This window comes from Pholis gunnellus, assembly GCF_910591455.1.
Source record: "Pholis gunnellus genome assembly, chromosome: 3".
Lineage (NCBI taxonomy): Eukaryota > Metazoa > Chordata > Actinopteri > Perciformes > Pholidae > Pholis > Pholis gunnellus.
The window spans coordinates 24,445,965-24,464,852 of record NC_136529.1 but is presented as its reverse complement, the minus strand read 5'-3'; the positions used below and the strand labels follow the sequence as shown (position 1 = coordinate 24,464,852).

Sequence of the window (18,888 nt, the reverse complement as noted above, 5' to 3'; positions counted from 1 at the left end):
CGTCTCCTTTCACGCCAGTTCACTTCAGGCTCATATGCTTATTACACTGCAATGCTCATGAATCCCGCTTCACAGTTTTTGTTTCTTTTTTTTTACCCTTTCTAATAATGCTGACAAACTCAAGCCTAGCTAACATGCTATTTCTTTCTTTATTAACTCTTGCTGGCGACCAGGAGGAGGCTGGCTCACCAGTCGACAGTAAACAGGAGGTATTTGGTGTCTGGTGATTTGGTCTCTGTCTGTCTGTATACCTGTCTGTATTCATCCACCACTAAGTATATCTGTCGGAATCGAATCTCATTCTCTCCGCCTGTCTACCGCTGTCCAACTGTGGCGGTCAACACTGTCCGTCATATACGAAATATAGTGATATATATATATATAAATTGCACCATATGAGCAAGTGATTCTGCAAAGGTTGTGTCTGGACTTATTTGTCATAATTAAGCATCCCAGCAAACATTGGGCTGACGGTGATTGGTACAGTTGGCGAAAAGTAAAAGATAAACAGGAATGTCACTATATGACATGCAAAAATGAAAAAGGTAGAAATCAGAGTGATTTGTTATAAGAAAGACATTTCTTTCACAAACCTCCACTTTAATATTGATGGTTTATTTGCATCCAAAATGTCTACTGGGATGTATTTCCAAATTTGTCTTGGCATGATAACAAATGGCCGAATCTTGCCCTCCTGTCTGTCTGTCTCTCTGTCTGCCTGCTTGTGCTCTGACTGACTTACCTTCTACCGTCCTGTCTCTGCATCTGACCTCGTTCTTGCACTCTCTGACCCTGCACACTTCACCTCTCGTGCTCGCCCCTCCTCCCGCCCCAACCCATCTCTCTCAGTCGGACCAGGAGGCCAGTCCTCGGCACAAACAGGAGGTACAGGTTCCTGTCTTCAGCCCATTGTGCTTTTTTCTACAGATTGAGATTTGCCTGCCCCTCGGATCAAAGGATACCTTTTTTTACATATTTCTTTTAGCATGTCATAGAAATTTGACACGTCTGGCCGCTAAGGACAAAGAGTACTTTCAAGTTGAAAGCTTTTGAAAGTGTCAAGTGAAATACCGCTCTAACAAAGGAGAGAAAGTCTGACATTCAAAATCCCACTTAAATAAAAGTACAGAAGAATTATCAGCAACATGTAAGGTGAAAGGTACTCGTTCTGCAGAAAACCAAGCCCCGGTGACTGAAAGATGCTGTTCGGTGTGGATCAGTGGGCTCTTTACATTCACTTGTTTAGCATTCACACCGTCTTGAAGTACCAGTTGAAGTTGTAAAATGCAGCTGAGCACCAGAATTCACCACATTTCCTACAGTTTGTGGCCAACAAAAGTCAGACGTTTGCACTTAACTTTATGTGGAAGTTCCAATCAGACATTTTCATTTCATCTTCTCTTTATCTTCAGTGATTGAGGATCTGCCTGTAAAAATGGATTGATTGAGATGAAAATATTTGACAGAGAAACTACAATAAAAATCAAGAATGCATATTTTAAACCGAAAATTAAATAAGACGTTTCATACCGTAAAATAGACTGCAAGTGCATTGAACTTATTACAAATATTAGGTAAAAGGCTAAATGTGTTTAACAATACCATATTGAATGAAATATTGTCTGTGGAGATGTCATGACCTACACATCATATTCTACAGATTTAGGAGAACATCTTTTTTTGGTGCAGATCCCCACAAAACCAAAATCACACCACAATCATTTTAATATGATTTTCAATGAAATTAGATGTTCTTTTCAAAATTGTTCAGCTCTAGTGTTCAAGTGGTTCCTAAACTGGGGCCAGCGGGTCCCAAGTTAGATCTGAAGGGGTCATAAACACATTTGCATTAATTTTCAGAATATTTTTATGTTTTTATGCACTCTGGCACCTTATTTACATTAATTATTCCCATTGTGAATCAATCTATTTTCACTGTGAATTAGAAAATGTTCGTCTGGCCACACGGCATCCGTCCTGTGAGTTGAGTATCGCTGTGTTCCGTATCCATTTCTTCATTCATCTACTTTCCCTGATCTTCTTAAAAGCAAAAATCAGCTGGAACTATAATTGTTTGTGGCTTCTGTGGACTTCAATAGCATCTTAAATGCCATTGTTCTTCACGGGCCACGGCACAGAGTAGTAAAACACCAGCAGAATCTCTAGTTAACATAAGTGTAAAGCAATTCACAGCTTCTCCTCTGTATACGCGGCGCTCACATCACATCCCCGTTCAGTCACGCGTATCGTCAGTGCTGCTGTATTTCAAAAGAATGTTGCTAACGCGTGCCCACGTCTTGTTTTTTTTTTTCCTTTCTTCCACACGTTCTCCTCCAGTTCCTGGATAAGTCGAAGGACGTCCTGCTGAAGCACCAGGCCAGCATCAACGAGCTGAAGAGAACCCTGAGGGAGCCGAGCAGCAAGCATTCGTACCATGAGAAACGTCTGTCAGCCACCTCCCCGACTGGCACACCGGAGAAGATGGCTGTGAGTAGGGGACTCAGGGAGGTGGAGGGAGGTGGAGGGAGGTGGGGGGGGGGGGGGGGGGGGGGGGCACTATGGTCAATATCTCGAATCCAGCCAACTGTGATGCTTGACATTCCTTTAAAGGGCATTGATATTCCCGTCTGGCCTGCTGCCATGTCGAATTGCTGCTTAACTCGAGGCCAAACGGGCCATATTTTTGTCACGCGGAAGACACTTGTTTTGTTTTGCTTTTTTTATGTGAATTTCAAGCCTGAAGATATGATTCGTGGGAACAGTCATGGCTATTGAATGTGTTTCCCTACAGGCAGTTCAAAGATGTGTCTCCTGTGACTACTGCTCACGGGAGTAAACCGCACAAATCTGCAGTTTATTTTTTAAGAAATGCGTATAATGATGTTCATTCTGCCTCTCTCCGGTGTGCCGGAATGACAATATCTCAGAGGTACCGGAGGATGACTGACATGCAGCACAGAAGGGAAGCATCTTGATGAGATTAGTGATGTGATGTTCTTGAGATTAACTCAATGTGAGGCACTTGAGAAATAATTATCGGTTACCTTTCTTTTTTTTGTTTTCAAGGATTTTCCTTGATTGCCTGACAGTGACACAGTTTTCGAGCTTTGATCACGTTTTGGTAATGAGGCTTTTGGAGATAGAGCGCTGAGATTGTAGTCTTCTGATAGGATGGTTTGTGTTTTTGCCGAGTTCCTAAATTCCCTTCAAACAATCTCTCGTCTGCTGTTGGGGACGATCAGATTATGCCCAGAGAATGTCAAGCGTTGTCTGCGGCAGAAAATGTAATCAGCCGTGCGTCTCGTTCCTGGTAAAAGGGGGGGGGGGGGGTACTATTCTGTTTGAGTGACAGTGGAAGGCGGGGAGAGTCTCTGTGCTCTAAGATTCAGCTCTTTGATGTAGTTGCAAAAAAATCGTTTGCATTGCAAATGTCTGCTGATTTGGTTATGTGGATTCGGTGCATGTTTTTAAGCTCATCGAAAAGCTTCTACAGAATAACTCAGTTAAGACCAGTTAGCACTGATTCTTTCTGTCTCTCCCCATTTTCTCGCTTTTGCATGAAATGGTTTTATTGTGCGTCTCACTAATTCACTCCCTGTCTTTTTTTCGTCCCTCGAGTCCGAGCTCTAACCGCTGTTCTTCCCCTCTTCTTTCGAACTCTCTCCTCTGCCTCGTGCCGGCCAGTCGGCGGGCCAAGCAGTGGGGAAGGACCCTGTTAACAGCCTTTCTGTTGAGGGTTTCGTCCAGAAGACTGTGGTGGCTTCGCCTGAGGTTGCACATTTCTCACTCTTTTCTCTTCCATGATACTTCTAGCTCATAGCATCTGTGTTTTGGTGAAATGCACTGCCTACCGAGCATCATTGTCACTCACGTGTCTTATCTATTTCGGAAAATGCCACCACATGTTGTACAATGAATCCCCCAAAGTAAATTCATGTTCACTTCTAGAGCTGCAACGATTAGTCGACAGAAAAATAATCTCAGACTATTTTGATAATAGATTGATCATTAAAGTGATTTTTCATGCAAAAATGTTTTGGTTTTGGCCTCTCAGCTATGGTCTCAAATATATTCTCTGTTTTATATCATATTAAACTGAATATCTTTGAGTCCTTCAGTCTAAACAAGATATTTAAAGACATTTTATACCAATCGATTAATCGAGGAAACAATCTGCAGGTTAATCGCAAATGAAAAATAATCGTTAGTTGCAGCTCTATTATACCTCATGTACCAGGTCTACTCTTTGTTCCCTTTACTGTGATTCAAATGATTGTATAGATTTCATTTTTTTTTTTGCAGCTGTGCTTGGCATGTCTAACTGTGTTTAATCTATACCAACATGTAGGGCTCTGAGGAGTGGGTATTGATTGAAAAACAAGAAACTTATCAACAGGACCATGACTGGAAGGCAGAAGAAAAGAACAGATCTCTCGCATCTGATTCCTCATTGGAGAAAAGGGAGCTGGAAAAAGAAATAGACGTTGCCAAGATGATACATAAAGAGGTAACAGGGTATGACAGAAAAGAAATGAAAAGCCATATTGATGATTTTCCATCAACAAAATCGTCCAGAGAGGCAGATGAGTGCTCTGAGCCACGGCCGGCTAACAAAAGTCGTTTCGTGATTCAATTAACGGAGAACGCAGATTCCTTTCAAGACAAATCTCAAAGCAAACCACCTGAAGCCTCAGACCCCGAGGCAAACAATGATGTGGCCCCCGGCTCTCGGCAGATAAAGGAACGCACAGCTTCTAAACCACGGAAAAAGAGGAGACCCCAGAGCTTAAACCTGGGGATGCCTGCCGAGCTCATCTATAAGAAAGGAAGCGGCGATTCCACTGAAGAAGAGAGTGAGGGCTCGGAGTCGGACAACAGTCCAGAAAAAAACTCCAAAACAGGAAATCATTGTGAGTCATCGCCCGCGGAAATGATGAAAGATGATGAGGGAAAGGATCAGTCTGTCAGGGTGTTTAAAGACAGCCAACAAGAGGACATGTCGATAGGAGAAAGCAGGGTGGTCTCCACTCTAGGAGCAGAGCAGGTAAAGAGAAAAGCGAGTCAGGTCGAGCCAGCTGATGTCGATTCAGACTCGGTGAACGGACTCGAAAAGATAGAACATGATAGTTCATTGGCGGGTGTTAAAGGGGAGTGTGCGACAAAGGTGCGAGGGCGGGGCCTTATCGACAACAAAGAGCTAGCCGAGGTTAAGCTGCGACAGGTGAGGACGCACGAGAGGAAGGTCAGTAGCTCCGGGGGGGAGGACTTGGAGGGTTTCACGGGAGGACAGAGGACGTCCCTCCACCGGCTGTCAGGCAGCGGCTGCCAGTCGGAGATCTCCAGGATCGTCCCTCTCAAGCCAGAGCGGTCCAAGAGCGTAGCGTGTAAGGACGAAAGGGACGGTACGGGACAGGACGAGCTCACATGGGCCCTCAGGAGAGAACACCGCTGGTCGGTGGGCTCTCCAGAGGGATCCTCAGACCTCACCTGGACTGACAACGCCGCAGCCGCCTTCTATCCGGCGTTTTCGGCAGATCTGGAGGGTATCGCTAAAACAGATCATCCCGATGATGGCCACCAGTCTGCCAGAATACCCGCAGAGAGTCAGTTGTTCGGCTCAAAGATTTTGGCGCTTCCCAAAATGGCTCCCCCAGCCCCGCCGGTGAAAACACAGAAGGCCCGGGAGTCTGGGCTAATACTGCGGAACAGCCGAAACGCCGGCAGGGAGCCGAGCCTGGACGCAGCCAAGAAGAGACACTCGGTAACTCTGCTTGACATCCGCTATTCAGTCATTGGAGTTAAAGCATCGCATGAGCTTCAGACAGACTCGCACGCCATTTTTTTTCTTCTTTTTACCCCCCCCCCCCTACGTTTTCAGTGACTTGAAACACTCATCCATCTTACCTGTTCGTGCCTGTTTGGAGAGCAGGCGGAGCGGTACCTTTGCTCCGTCAAGTCTGTCAAAAATAAAATAAAAAATGTTTGGACATTTTCCCATACGGCAACCCGATTCTTCCCCTCCTATTGCCAGCAAATACAGCTCACCACTGGCTGTGAAATGTAGGGAAAAAAAGAAGGCACAAATCAACATCTCATGTTCTGGTGGTTGGTTTGTCTTCACCTTCTCTTACTTGTGAGCCTCAGATTTCTTTGCAGCTCACGTCGTTCTTGTCAAGAGGGTGGCAGGGAGAGAAAGGCTTACATATTATCATCGCTCCGATTATTATTTTTTTTGTACACTTCCCCGTGCCATTTTCAAAAACTGGGAATACAAAACAGACTATTTGTTGCATACTCATTTAAAAAGTACTGCCATCCATTACTTTGCGACAGGCAGCTATTATTACCCAAAATTAGAGATAAATGGAGTATAGAATTGGTTGGCGCACAAAAATGATTGAGAAAGTACATCAACCTGACGAACTTGCGTCAACACAATTTGCAAAAATATCCCTCGATCCTTCCGGTTGGTGATAGTAAACCAGACGCATATTGCTCTCCTCCGGTTAGAAAACTTAACAGTGATGTAAACACATTGGTTCCGCCCAACTGTGAAACCCCAGCAGGCAGTGAGCAGTCACACGCCACAGCTCAGTGCCTGACACCGTCAGATTTGCTGCTTTCATTTTCACTGTTGGTATCATTAGGAGCTTGCACGCGTTTTGGCCCGGCAGGGAATGAAAGGGAATTTGACGTGAGCAGACATGACAGCTTCCATCATTTCCCACCTTTTCATCTGAGTCAAGGTCTTGCAACGTATCGGATTAAACGGGCACGGGAGGAGGTGTTGCGTAACTCACAGCGTGCGAACGACCTCGCTGGCGAGTGACAATCGTACCAAGAATCGGATTGAACTCGGGGGAGTGTGGGAAAATATTAGGCGCTCATTCAAACACGTGGACCCCATTCGCGCAGTCATTTTTGACAGGCTTTGAAATGCACCACGGCACCTTCCATTGGACATTTAACACTATTATTTGACTTCTGTGATATAACATGATTTGAAATTCAAGGTGCGTAGTGTTGCAACACTTTCTCAGTTGGTCAATGCTGCTCTGCTGAAAACCTGCTCATTATACAATGCATGATTCTCTCTCGTCCTGCTCTTTCTGCTAATTCTAACAAGTAAACCTGGCTGTAGATGTTGTTTCTGTTGCAGTACGCTCACCTCTTTTCTGTCCTCGAAAACTGTATTGTAAGTAGTGCTTGAAATTTGTGCCTGAATCCATTTGGACCTGACTGGATCTAAACAGACCCGGTGGGCTTCGATTGGCTCCGGCTGAATTTCTTACCTAAACTTGGGTTTTAAGTCATTCAAAAGAAATACAAAAATACAAAAAAAAAAACACTGAATTATTAGCTACTTTGAAATGTATGGCTAATATATAGATTTGGAGTCTAACCATCCCAGTTTAGGTTGGGACTGAACACGCTGACCTCATATTGTTCAGGCTCCAGTCAAGCTCTGCCGCTCAGATCTCTTGTTTGTGTGGTGGTCTGTCTGTCCACTGTCCACTTCAGCTTGTGCTAACCTTCGGATGCTCTCTCTCTGCTCTTTTCTCTGCTTCCCCCCCCCCCTCTGCAGGAGCCCGTCACTACTCCTGCCATTTATGAAGAGCCGTTCGCTGATTTCAAGGTTATTCATTCGCATTTAAACCCACCTTCACACGCACCACCCATCATCCCTCATTCCTCTCTGTGCCGCTCGCGGGTAAACTGCGCGCCTCCCACCTGACTGCACCAGTTTGTGTATACAAAAAACGAATAGCTATAAAGGATGAAGCATGTTACTTGTCGCTGGCTACTCAGCTGCAGTCATCCATCATCGGGAGTTTGAATAGAATGTGTGGGTAGAAAAGAGAACCCTTTACGCTTGGCTATTGCTGGCATGATCTAGTTTTTTTTAACTACGATCTAATTACCTAGTGTTGGTGTAATTAATATGAGCGGCAGTACTTTAAATTAACTGGAGCTTCATTGTAATTTTGGCTGGTCACCCCTTAAAGGGATAGTTTGGGTGTTTTTGCAGTGCTGTTGTATTAGCTACTTATCCGTAGTCGGTGTATAACGGCGTGGCGTTCGACGAGTACCAACACACGAGCAAAGCAATATCAGTTTAAGTGTATACGCTATATTTAGAATAATTTCCCACATGGAACTGAACTGAAAGTCTATACTGTGTTTGTCAAAGGCGACGGATCACTTTGAAGAGAGCATAGACAAGGTTCCTCTAGATATAGCGCACACTCACGTCTCTACTGCAGGTAGCACACTGACTATGGATAATCACCTCATACGACCCCACTTCGAAACACCTGAATTATTATCCCTTTAAAACAGAACTTTCGGAATTTCGCCTCTGACCCCTTCATCACAGGTTGGCATGTCGGTACTTTATTCTTTCCCTCATTTTAATTGAAAGCTTTCAGTAACCTGTTGCCCACAAAGGCAGAGAGTAGAGACTCCGGATGCTATGAAATTGAGAATGAAGTTATAAAGTTTTCAGGCTGACTGGGAAACTGCGTAACAATTCATTTCAGCCTTTATTTCATGCATTTTTTGGCCAATTATTTTACCTATTTTACTTATCATATTCATAGAAAATAATACCATAAAGTAATAGTATAATACCTAGAGAAATGGTAATACTGCACTCCTTGATAATCTGCACAGAATGCTCTCAGTATCTACAAACATGTTTACATGCTTTAATGTTCCAAACATTTATTATTTGTCTAGTACTGTGGCTCTGTAACTCAACTGAATTACGAATATATTGGTTCACGTTGTCTACTATTAGCTCTGGAAAAAAAATTAGGAGATTTCAGAATCACTGAAGAAGAAGCAAAGACGAGAACAAGTCCTAATTTCTTGGGGTAGACATATTTTCCTTTACTTTTTCTAATTACCAGCCGCTGTTGTAATTAAAAACACATTTGTTATAAAACTTTAGAGTTCTGATACGACTGCATGCCCTATGATTTGTTATACTGTATATTCAGGATACATTGCATGTACAATGGCTCTGAATGTGAGTCCTCCATGAATCCCAGCAAACACGAAACCCTCAAACACACGGGTGATACCGCCATCCCATCCCATGTCATCTTCGTCGTCCCTCCCTCTGCAGTTTTGTAACCTTAGAGTGGTGGTCCTTTACCCTCTGTACCCGCCCCAGAAGGAGCTCGGGGACAGGAGGCCTCAGCCGAACATGGCCTCGGAGGAGGAGGAGGAGGAGGATCAGGAGCGGGACACGGTGGCCTGCATGAGGGAAACCCACCTGGGCATCGAGCGCAAGTGCTCCAGCATGACGGTCAGCTCCACGTCCAGCCTGGAGGCCGAGGTCGACTTCACCGTCATCATGGACCTCCACTCCGGCGCCGAGGACTTCTCTAGGTGCATGTCGGAGATGGGAGAGAGGGAGCGACAGCCCGAGGTGGGCCGGGAGGACTTCGAGGAGACCTCCAGGTTCTACTCCGCCCGTCTCATGGGCTCCCGGGACAAGTCTCCCATGGAGGAGAAGTTTCCTGAGGAGGGAGCACATCACGAGGTAGACAGATGAAAGTTATCATCCTTCGTCATCATCACCCACTGGATTCACCCTGCCTGGCTGGACTTGGTGCCATAACGACCTGCAGCTTTTTTTTCTTTTAAAGCTATTTTTTGTTGTTGTTGGATCATTTCCCATTGTTTGAATTTTGTGAAATTTATTTTCATGCTTAATTTTGTTCCACCCTCGATGTGTTATTCTATTTGTTGATGTATTCATTTATGGATTTTTCACCCACTTTATTTTTGTCAGCGTTTCTTTTAATTCCCCCTCCGCTGCTTCATCATTTGCATGCTTTCATCAAGCTGAACAATCCAATAAATAAAAGTTGTGTGCCGGTGCTGCTCCGAAGCAGAGGGAAAGCAGGGAAATGCTGATGTTGTTTGGCTTTAACTCCGCTGTTCATATTTCACACAGCCTCCCGTGGCAAAGAAGGAAGCCAGTGCTGTGAGCATGGCACACATGCTGAAGAGGGCTGACTCCAAGATTGAGACGCATACGAATGGATCGGAGGTCCACCCCAGCATCACGAATGTCTCACCGCAGGTAAAGCAACAATAGGAAGAGAAGCAAACTGCACTGTCATGTTCAATGTGTTGCTGTAAATTCACATGTCTGCTGCCTTTTTTTTTTTTGTCCCTGTTAAGTCATTTGCTGCATGTATATTGATAATTGTAGCATTTTATCTTATATAAGTAAGCTACAATCTTTACCACTTTTTGCAGATTAAAGTCGGCTTCATATTTTTATCCAGACCCAACATTTGTTAAAGGAATAGTTTGATGTTTTGGGAAGTACACATATTTGCTTTCTTGCTGAAAGTCATACCTGTCTGTGTAATACAAAGCTACAGCCAGCATCGCATTAGCTTAGCTGTCTGAAAGTAACAAAATCCACCTTCTGTAACCTCGGAAAGTCACTAATTAAGTTAAATCTTGTTTTGTTTTCTGTACAGAAACCAAGGCGTAAAAACAACACGTTATGTTTTTAGAGGAATTTGTGTGCGGGACGATTTTGTTTGGCCGAGCGCAGTGACTTCCTAGCGTCTGCTACATTGGTTGCCTAACTACACGTACGCTTCGGTTTTTGTATGGATTTCGCAAACAAAATAAAGCAATTTAATTAGGGAGCTTTAGAGGTGCTGGCAAGCGGATTTGGTCTCCATTGGACAGAGCCAGGCTAGCTGTCTCCCCCTGTTTCCAGTCTTTATGCTAAGCTAAGCTAGCTGGCAGTAGCTTCTAATGCATCAAACGGGCACAACACTGGTATCGTTCTACTCGTTTAACAATTTGGCAAGAACAAGCATGTATCCCAAAGGGTGTGTGTGTGTGTGTGTGTATTATTTTGCTCTTGTTCATTTTCTCAATGTCATGTTTTAGATATTAATTGCTGATACAATTTTAAGCTACAGCATAGAAAGTGAGCGACAGTGCTCATCATAGGATCTCTGGAGTTGGTCCTGATGAGAGTAGGAAGCCTTTTCTTTGGGCCGCAGTGCCATGAAGCCCACGTTCCCCAGACGGGGAAGACATAGCAGCATCATTATGGTGTAATTACAGTATTGACAGTCGGTGTATTAATGCGGATGATGAAAGCAGGTGTGAATCCCATTCATCTCCGGAGGCAGAAATCTGAGTGCGTCCTGGCTTGTCCCACAGGTGCCTCATTAAAATGTAGCTAATGGCTTCGGGGCTCTTCAGCCATTCAGCTTGTGGTGCGAATGAACCCGGGCAATGATATCGAGTGGGTCCCTTTTGAAGTGCCAGATCATTCTTATGTCCATAGTGTGTGTGTGTGTGTGTGTGTGTGCATCTGCAGCAAGTGGAGGATGACGTCATGGATTACACAAAGATCTCCAGCACTAACATGGTTCAGCCAGCAGAGGGAACCATGTCATGTCTGTACAGTCTCTCAACGGCAGCACAAAGGCTGTGATGTGATGTGATGTGACTGCCTTTGAATTTGTTCATCTTGAGGATTGCCTTCATGAACAATTCATGTTTCCACAAGCTGTTATTGGTTTGATTGTCAGTCATGGTGGCTGTGAAATGTGTTGTCAATACAAAGAGTTACAGTACTAAAGAGATTGTATCATATTTAGTTTCTATTTTTCCAATTCATTCTTCATTTGAAGAATTTAGGTTCATTCAGTTGCTTTTAAGTGAGAATGTGTAGCTTTTGAAGGACAAAATAACACAATCTCCCTTCTTTTATTCAATCGTTTTCAAAAGCAGTGAGACACGCTCTTGCTGAATTCAATACAGGACTTTTGCTGTTGCTGTGCAGCGCCACCTGGCTACCAACTTGTGTTATATATTGTAGAATTATGACAAAGTCCTTTATTTATATTTGTTCTTGTATTTCTTTATCAGAGACTGTAACATAATAATTCCCCTTCGGAAATCAATTTAGTAATTTGATTCTGTTTGGCAAACTTTTATCTGATCATTGCCGTGTTACTGATTATTACTGTTATTGTATCAGTTTATTTTCCTTTATGACTGTGTTTTAGTGTGCCGCAGATAGTTTTATAGAGTTTTATCACAAAAGTACACATTAAACCTCCCCAACAGATATGGAGGCTTCTTTCCTGCTTGTGGCTCCACAGACAGACGCCGTCACTCTTCACCACAGGTGCAACGAATGTCATTAACGATGGCTCGGTTCCATCAGGTGTCTCAGTAAACCACGACAGTGAGCCGGCATGCACAACGCCACCGCCCTGGAATTAGCTCACTGAAATGGAAAGCGCTGGTTATGTGTGATATCGACATGTCACAATGTCTGCTGTGAAAAAGGTCTATATAGCTACCACAATCTGGATCTAAGCTGCTTTTGAGTATGCAGTGTGCACACATAAGATATAATAGAAATAGAAAAAGTGTAAAGAATAGACGATATCAGACAGTATCATGCCAAAAAGGCTGTCAGATGCTAATGCTGTTAGACGCTGTTGCACGCTGTTCTACCACAATTTAATCTTTGGAAAAATATTGCGACGTCTCTTTGTTAAGTTGAATTTGACAGTCGCAGTTTGAACGGCATTGATCAATGTCACACATAGTGTATCACATAGTGTATCAAATGATACAAAATGATGATATGTGTACTGCCAAAACAGTATACTGAGACCATTTTTAATATGGATTTGGGTCCTAATTACTTTTACTAATCCATATTTTTACACCCTAAAGAAAAGGATCACATGACTATGAGTATTGTGAGAGGGGTTGCTTGCCGTGACAAACCCAGTCTACAGTTCTTCACAGCTCTACGTTTGGTTCACCTTCACCGCTCTCATGGCCTCGTATTCGGTTGCAGCAGGCAGCGGTATTCAGAGCAAAAGCACTACACAGTGAGCGACCAGCTGGTGATCTTAGTGGAGCATTCAGCAGCTAAGAGGCTAAAAGGAAGGATACAATTTAACTCACATTTGTCGAGTGACCAGGGATTTCAAATGAAATTCATGCTGATAAAAAAATAGCATGTCCTTCTGTGTGGCTGCCTTATTAGTAATAACTGATGTGTATTTCTAATACGCTGATTGAAGCAATGCTCCTGTGCATCATCGCCTGTTGCATTTCTTTCATGTAGCCGGACTTTGTTGATACAAGGAAGTTAATAAAGACTTTTCTTCTCTCTCCTTCAGAACTTCGGAGCCGTCAGCCCGCGGGAGGCTCCTGCTGCCCTTAAAGAAAATGGCTCCCCTGTAAGTACATCTGTGTGTGTGTGTGTGTGTGTGTGTGTGTGTGTGTGTGTGTGTGTGTGTGTGTGTGTGTGTGTGTGTGTGTGTGTGTGTGTGTGTGTGGGGGGGGGGGGGGGGCAGCAGAGTAAGAAACTTCAGCGATTGTACTCTCGCTGTCTCCTTTTTGAAACCTTGACCTTCACTTCTTATCTTCTGAATACACGTCAAAATATATATTGTTAGAAAAGAACATTTGTGTGTGTGTGTGAGCCAAATGTTCACAGGATGTGGATGCCTTCTCGCTCTTATATATACAGTTTTTTTTAAGAGGAAAGGTGTGGTGTCTCGAAGGTTTCCTGGTGGACATTTTGAGCTCTCGATTAGCTATGTAGCAGCTATGTAGCAGCTATGTAGCAGCTATGAGCGGTCCCCGTTTTGTTTGTCACGTGCACACGCATGCAGGCAGATGAGGCGTTACACAGTCCAGGGGTTTCATGCTATTCCACTGAACTGCAGGTGGTGGTAATGCACCAACAAAGGCAAGGGGAAAGGAAGAGTGCAAGCTAGAGAACATGGAAGTAAACAATGCTGAATTCAATAAAAACACTTGGAGTTGCAAATGCTTCATGAGGAAGCGAAAGCATCCAACACGCGTGTTAGAGCCGAAGCATACACTCCACAGGGCACGTTTAACGATGTGACCATTTACCAGTTAGTAAAAGGCAGAACAAAACTAATTAGAGGAAATGTAGTTGGAATTTGACCCACGCTGGGGAGTAAACGTCTGGATAGCTCTGGCTTTGAAGCTTCAGTTCGGATTGTTTAAAAAAAAAACGAAAAACGAAATCTGCTTCTTGTGAGTGTCCCAGATTTATGAAGGTGCACTACTAGATTGTTGGAGTACCTCTTAAATAGAGGGAGGGGCTTTTATCTCCCTGACGTTTGACCCATTCTTAGTGAACAGGAAGTGAGGAAGTGTCTGACACACATCACATCGAGTGTCAGAAGGCTCCCTCCATTACCCGGCTGTGCCTTCACACATTCAGCCCGGGAGGTCGAGACCCACTGGCTGAGACGACACTACATGTTGTCTTATGAGTGTGTGCGTGCGTGCGTGCGTGCGTGCGTGTGTGTGCGTGTGTGTGCGCGTGTGTGTGTGTTTGTGTGCGTCCCTCCATGCGTGTATGACTCTCCTGTTATCGACTGTGCTGTAGGTAAAAGCCGGAACCCAGGGGAGGGAGTCCGTTGTGTCCCCGCTGACCATCACCGCTGAGAACGTCACCTCAGCAACCACAACTCAAGTTACCAAGGTAACACCTCATCTGTTCCCATGGTTACAGTTTAATGACTGGAGCTCGGAGTCAGCCCACCACATCTGTGTCTTTTGGTACACAATACGTTTCATCCCTCGTTGTCGACGTGTGGGAGTGGATGACCTGAATCGGATAGATGTAAATAATTGTATTGATTTATTGGCGTATGAGTGATAAGGGGAAGAATATATATCTAATATCTTTGATAACTTATTTTGTCTTCCATAAACTGACATGTTTAATTGTTGGGAATGAGTCATTACATTTCATTTTTCCCTGTATGTGTTCCCCAGACTGTGAAAGGAGGCTACTCGGAGACCAGAATCGAGAAAAGGATTATAATCACAGGAGACGATGATGTGGACCAACATCAGGTGAGAAGGAGAATAACCGAAACACTGCAACACACGCTCTGTATGTTCAATAAGTCATAAGGCACAGGGGAGCTCATATGTGAGGGTTATGACCCACGCGCTGATGCCTCATGTCCCTCCAGGCCCTCGCCATGGCCATCCAAGAGGCCAAGCAGCAGCACCCCGACATGCTGGTGACAAAAGCAGTGGTGATCAGGGAAACGGAGTCTCCCACTGAGGAGCTGCAGCAACAGCAAGCAGAGGTGCGTGACTCCTACAGTGTTGACGGTCTGGCCATGTGATCACGACGCGCCGGTTACAAGATCGCCTTGCTTCGTGTGATTGGATCGATTATTGAACGGGTTCAGCGGGCTCCTCCGGGTCAGGGGGGCCCAAGGTTTCAGAGGACGTCATAACATATGTCATATAGTTTCATAAAAAAGTCATAGTATAGTGTGTCATAAACATAATAAAAAAGTCGTAGTATAGTTCACATTTTTGTGCCCGGATGGTATTTACCCATCGTCTAATTTCCATCCTTGTCCATGCGCTGTGATGATCTGTGTTGCTGTTTGTCTCGTTTGCAGTCCTGATCGGCCATGGTGGCTCCTGAGACGGGGAAGGGGGGACAGGAGAGCATCCTCCAGCTGCGCGTCTGCTGGCCTGCCTCCCCCCCCCGCAGTACGCCACCACCCAGATACTAGGGCTCTCTACCCCGTTTGTGGAAACACCGAAACAACAACAGACTGCGCTCCATGAAGCAGTATACCTCCGCTCCCGTCCATTCAGAAAAAACCAACTGTGACTCGGCCTCCGACCCAAACCGGCCCCTCGTCCTGGCCCGACCCAGCCTTCACCAGCCCTCCGCCTCATTATGGAACAGGAAAACGTCTTCTACTGGATGATTTACCGCTTAGTATAAAGAAGTGGAGTAGTCCCAGCTATTTCAATTCACCTCTGTTGGAGTCTGAAACTTGACCTGCATATTATTCAATCTAATACATTTTGATTCCTTTGAACCATGAGCGTCATTCGAATCGATGAGTTTTCAACCCCAAACTCCCCCCACCTCGCCCCAACACCCTTCCTTCACAAATGACTACTTTGAATTGTAAGGTTCCCAAACATGTGTCCCATATGAAATGAATGAGGTATAAGAGCGGAGGGGGGGGGGGGGGACACCGCTGGCGGCTGGGAGGTCGGCACCAAGCAGCGGCCTTTCGCTCGATTGTTGCCACCTCCCGGCTGCGACACCTTCAGTATAATCAACAGCTGTCTTATTAGCTTTTTACATTTTTATCTATAGAGGATCTAATTTATGTCCAGTGTTTGCTTGTTTATGAAACATGTATAATATCAGATAATCTGCATGATTCAATAAAAAAAAATAGCAGAGGGAATGAAAAAAATAAATCAATAAATACACAAACATGTCCACATTTTAAATCCATGAAGTGCTCCGACATGATGGGACTGAGCACCTGGAGATCTCTGGGGCCAATGCGTAGTGGACACGTGGGTGATGTGGGCGGAGTCCACTGAGGAGGGACAGATGTGGAACACTTCAGTGGACAGCTGGAACTCCGACATGCAACCGACACTGTCCCGGTCCCGTTCACCGTTACCGTTTTTATTTTCGACGTCAACTCGCCTTCCACGTTAAGAAATGCTGGTCACACGTTTCGGGCACAGTCATAGGATTTGTAGAGATATTTTAATATAAATAATGTTTTATCTAATACGTTCCAGAAATGTGCTGATGTGTTTTCATTTGATTTTACTGACTTCCATCATGAAACTGATTGCACGTGATTCTTGCGCTTTTGGACGTTTCAGGCTTCATGTGTGAACACGCTGAAACCTCTCGCTGAGAGAGCTTCATTATAAAAACAGAAGTTTGTTGAGCCGTCACTTTGCTCGACGCTGGGAGATCTTACACAGTTAATCAGAGAGATCTCACCCAAAACTAGAGAGTAGTTGGCCCAAATTGTGAAGTTGTGCTGCATTGGAGAGAAATGCAGTGATTTGGGGGACAAATCTTTTAGTTTTTTCTTTTTTTTTTGTTGTGCCTGTAATATCATGTTTGTTCATCATTTGAAATATTTTTGGAGTATGAAAATATTGATGATAGCGGCTTTAAACGGCAACTTAAAAAAAAGCTTTTAAAGTTCGCATACGTGCATGTTCACAAGCACTGCCTGAAATGTTTCAAACCACAAGGCTAACATGGGTACTTTATTTGTTTTTTTAATGTTGGATTAACTCTTTTAAGTTATGGTGTATGAGTTTCTAATTGTATTTATAGGAGTGGTGAATGTGAGGCCTGTGCCCCCCCGTCCCCCGTCCCCCTGACAGACAAAGCCGAGACTCACAGTGGGACATACACCGAGCGCCGTCCATCCACGTGACGGCTGTCACATAGCATATAACCTGGAGATGACCTTTAATAATATACTATGCATCACTTAATCATCCATAAGAACCCGCTGTGATGGAGCCTGACCCATGTTAGCCGTCATTGTTAACTTTGTGCTACTGTCACCAGAAAGCGGTGAAGCGCACTCACTGCTTGTAAAAAAAAAGAAGAATTTGCAATAAGCAGCCATTGCTCGTGTCCTCTGTCCTCTAAAGGGAGAAAACTGTGAACTCTCATGTGTAGGCTAACCCAAGCGTAACCAAAACCTACAACACAGAGTTAGCGGTATTCAAAAGGAAGCTTTTTTTTCCCGACACTTTGTGACCATGGCTTTGTCGTCTCATCCTCCCATCCCCTGACTTGAAACTGTCGACCCCTGCTGGTGATGTGTCTGAGGAAATGAGATTCACAAACTGATTATTTGCATTTTTTTTGTGCTGTTTTTGTTTTTATTTCTTCTTTTTTTATTGTCATATGACACTGGACTGTTGTGAAGGCACTTGCTTGCATTGACAGCAGCACATACATAAATACTGTAAGCTTGTTGGGGAAAAAAACAACCTGTCTGTGCTGTAGTAGCCTACTGGACACACTACTGATGGAAGACGACTGTAAGCATCAGGAGAGACGCTGTGGGTGAGGTGGTGCGTTGAAGGATGGAGGGCCTCTCTATTACATATACATATATGTATATATGTTCCGTGTAGTACCCTTTAAACTCTTTAGAAATTGACAGGAGCAGGGATGTGTTGTTAGGGTCAAGAGGTGAGGCAGTGAGTGTAATCGTAAGGAGAAGCAGTGCAATAGAAGTGTCTCATGAACGGGTGCCTTACGTTTGGAGTCGTGGTTATGAGAGCTGCAGCCACAGTTATCAGAGCTCCGCCGAAAGCGCCGTTAATCCCCACGAGGCAGACGTGGAAACGAGCTCTCCCCTCAGGGAGCAGAGGAGCTGGTCTTAAAAAGTGAATTATTGTCTTGTAAAGAATGTGTCATTAAGCGTAGAAGTCTCTCTGAATTTTGCACCGTTGAGTCCTCAGCAAGATGACAACCTGTATTGGCCCCATTAATGTGGAAAACCAGATGAGTTCAGATTATGGATTTGAGGTTGTTCTGTTTTTATTTTTATTTTCCTGAAGAGCATCAAGCTGCGCCGCTGTTTAGCCTCCACCTTCAATTCTCCACTGCATCTTTGCTCTACATTCCCCCTAGTGCTTGGTGGTGTGTATTTGCTGTATTTGCATTCAGTCTAAATGGAAAACATACATGCATAAATAAATGTCTCAGTATGATTCAAACACTGTCTCTGACTCCACAAAAGGGGGGAGAGGGATTGCACTTTGGAGTGGACCGTGGGGTAAACGTATTCTTTGTTTACTTCATTACATCAGTAATTCATCATATGTAATAAATAGGTTTTGTAATGTGAGAGGAATGGAGGGTAGTGTTATTGTAGTGGAACAGAAGGGAAATGTCCTGGTTCTGCACTGCCATCTCGTGGCTTAAATCAGCACATAGAGTTAAAGAAGTTATTTATGTGCTGTTAGTGCCATCTAGTGTATTTTCTGCTTCAC

General features: G+C 44.3%; 1 protein-coding gene across 2 annotated transcripts in view; it reads left to right on the top strand.

The window, feature by feature from the left end:
- The window catches only part of LOC306716058 (band 4.1-like protein 1), a 75,279-nt gene extending 56,391 nt beyond the window's left edge, over positions 1-18,888 (top strand). For both annotated transcript variants that reach the window (XM_079186607.1, XM_079186606.1), the window contains exons 13-19: positions 2,338-2,487; positions 9,968-10,096; positions 13,200-13,259; positions 14,450-14,545; positions 14,842-14,922; positions 15,045-15,164; positions 15,489-18,888. In XM_079186607.1, the coding sequence (XP_079042733.1) occupies positions 2,338-2,487; positions 9,968-10,096; positions 13,200-13,259; positions 14,450-14,545; positions 14,842-14,922; positions 15,045-15,164; positions 15,489-15,494 (642 nt within the window). In that variant the 3' untranslated portion in view covers positions 15,495-18,888. The remainder of the gene's footprint in view (positions 1-2,337; positions 2,488-9,967; positions 10,097-13,199; positions 13,260-14,449; positions 14,546-14,841; positions 14,923-15,044; positions 15,165-15,488) is intronic.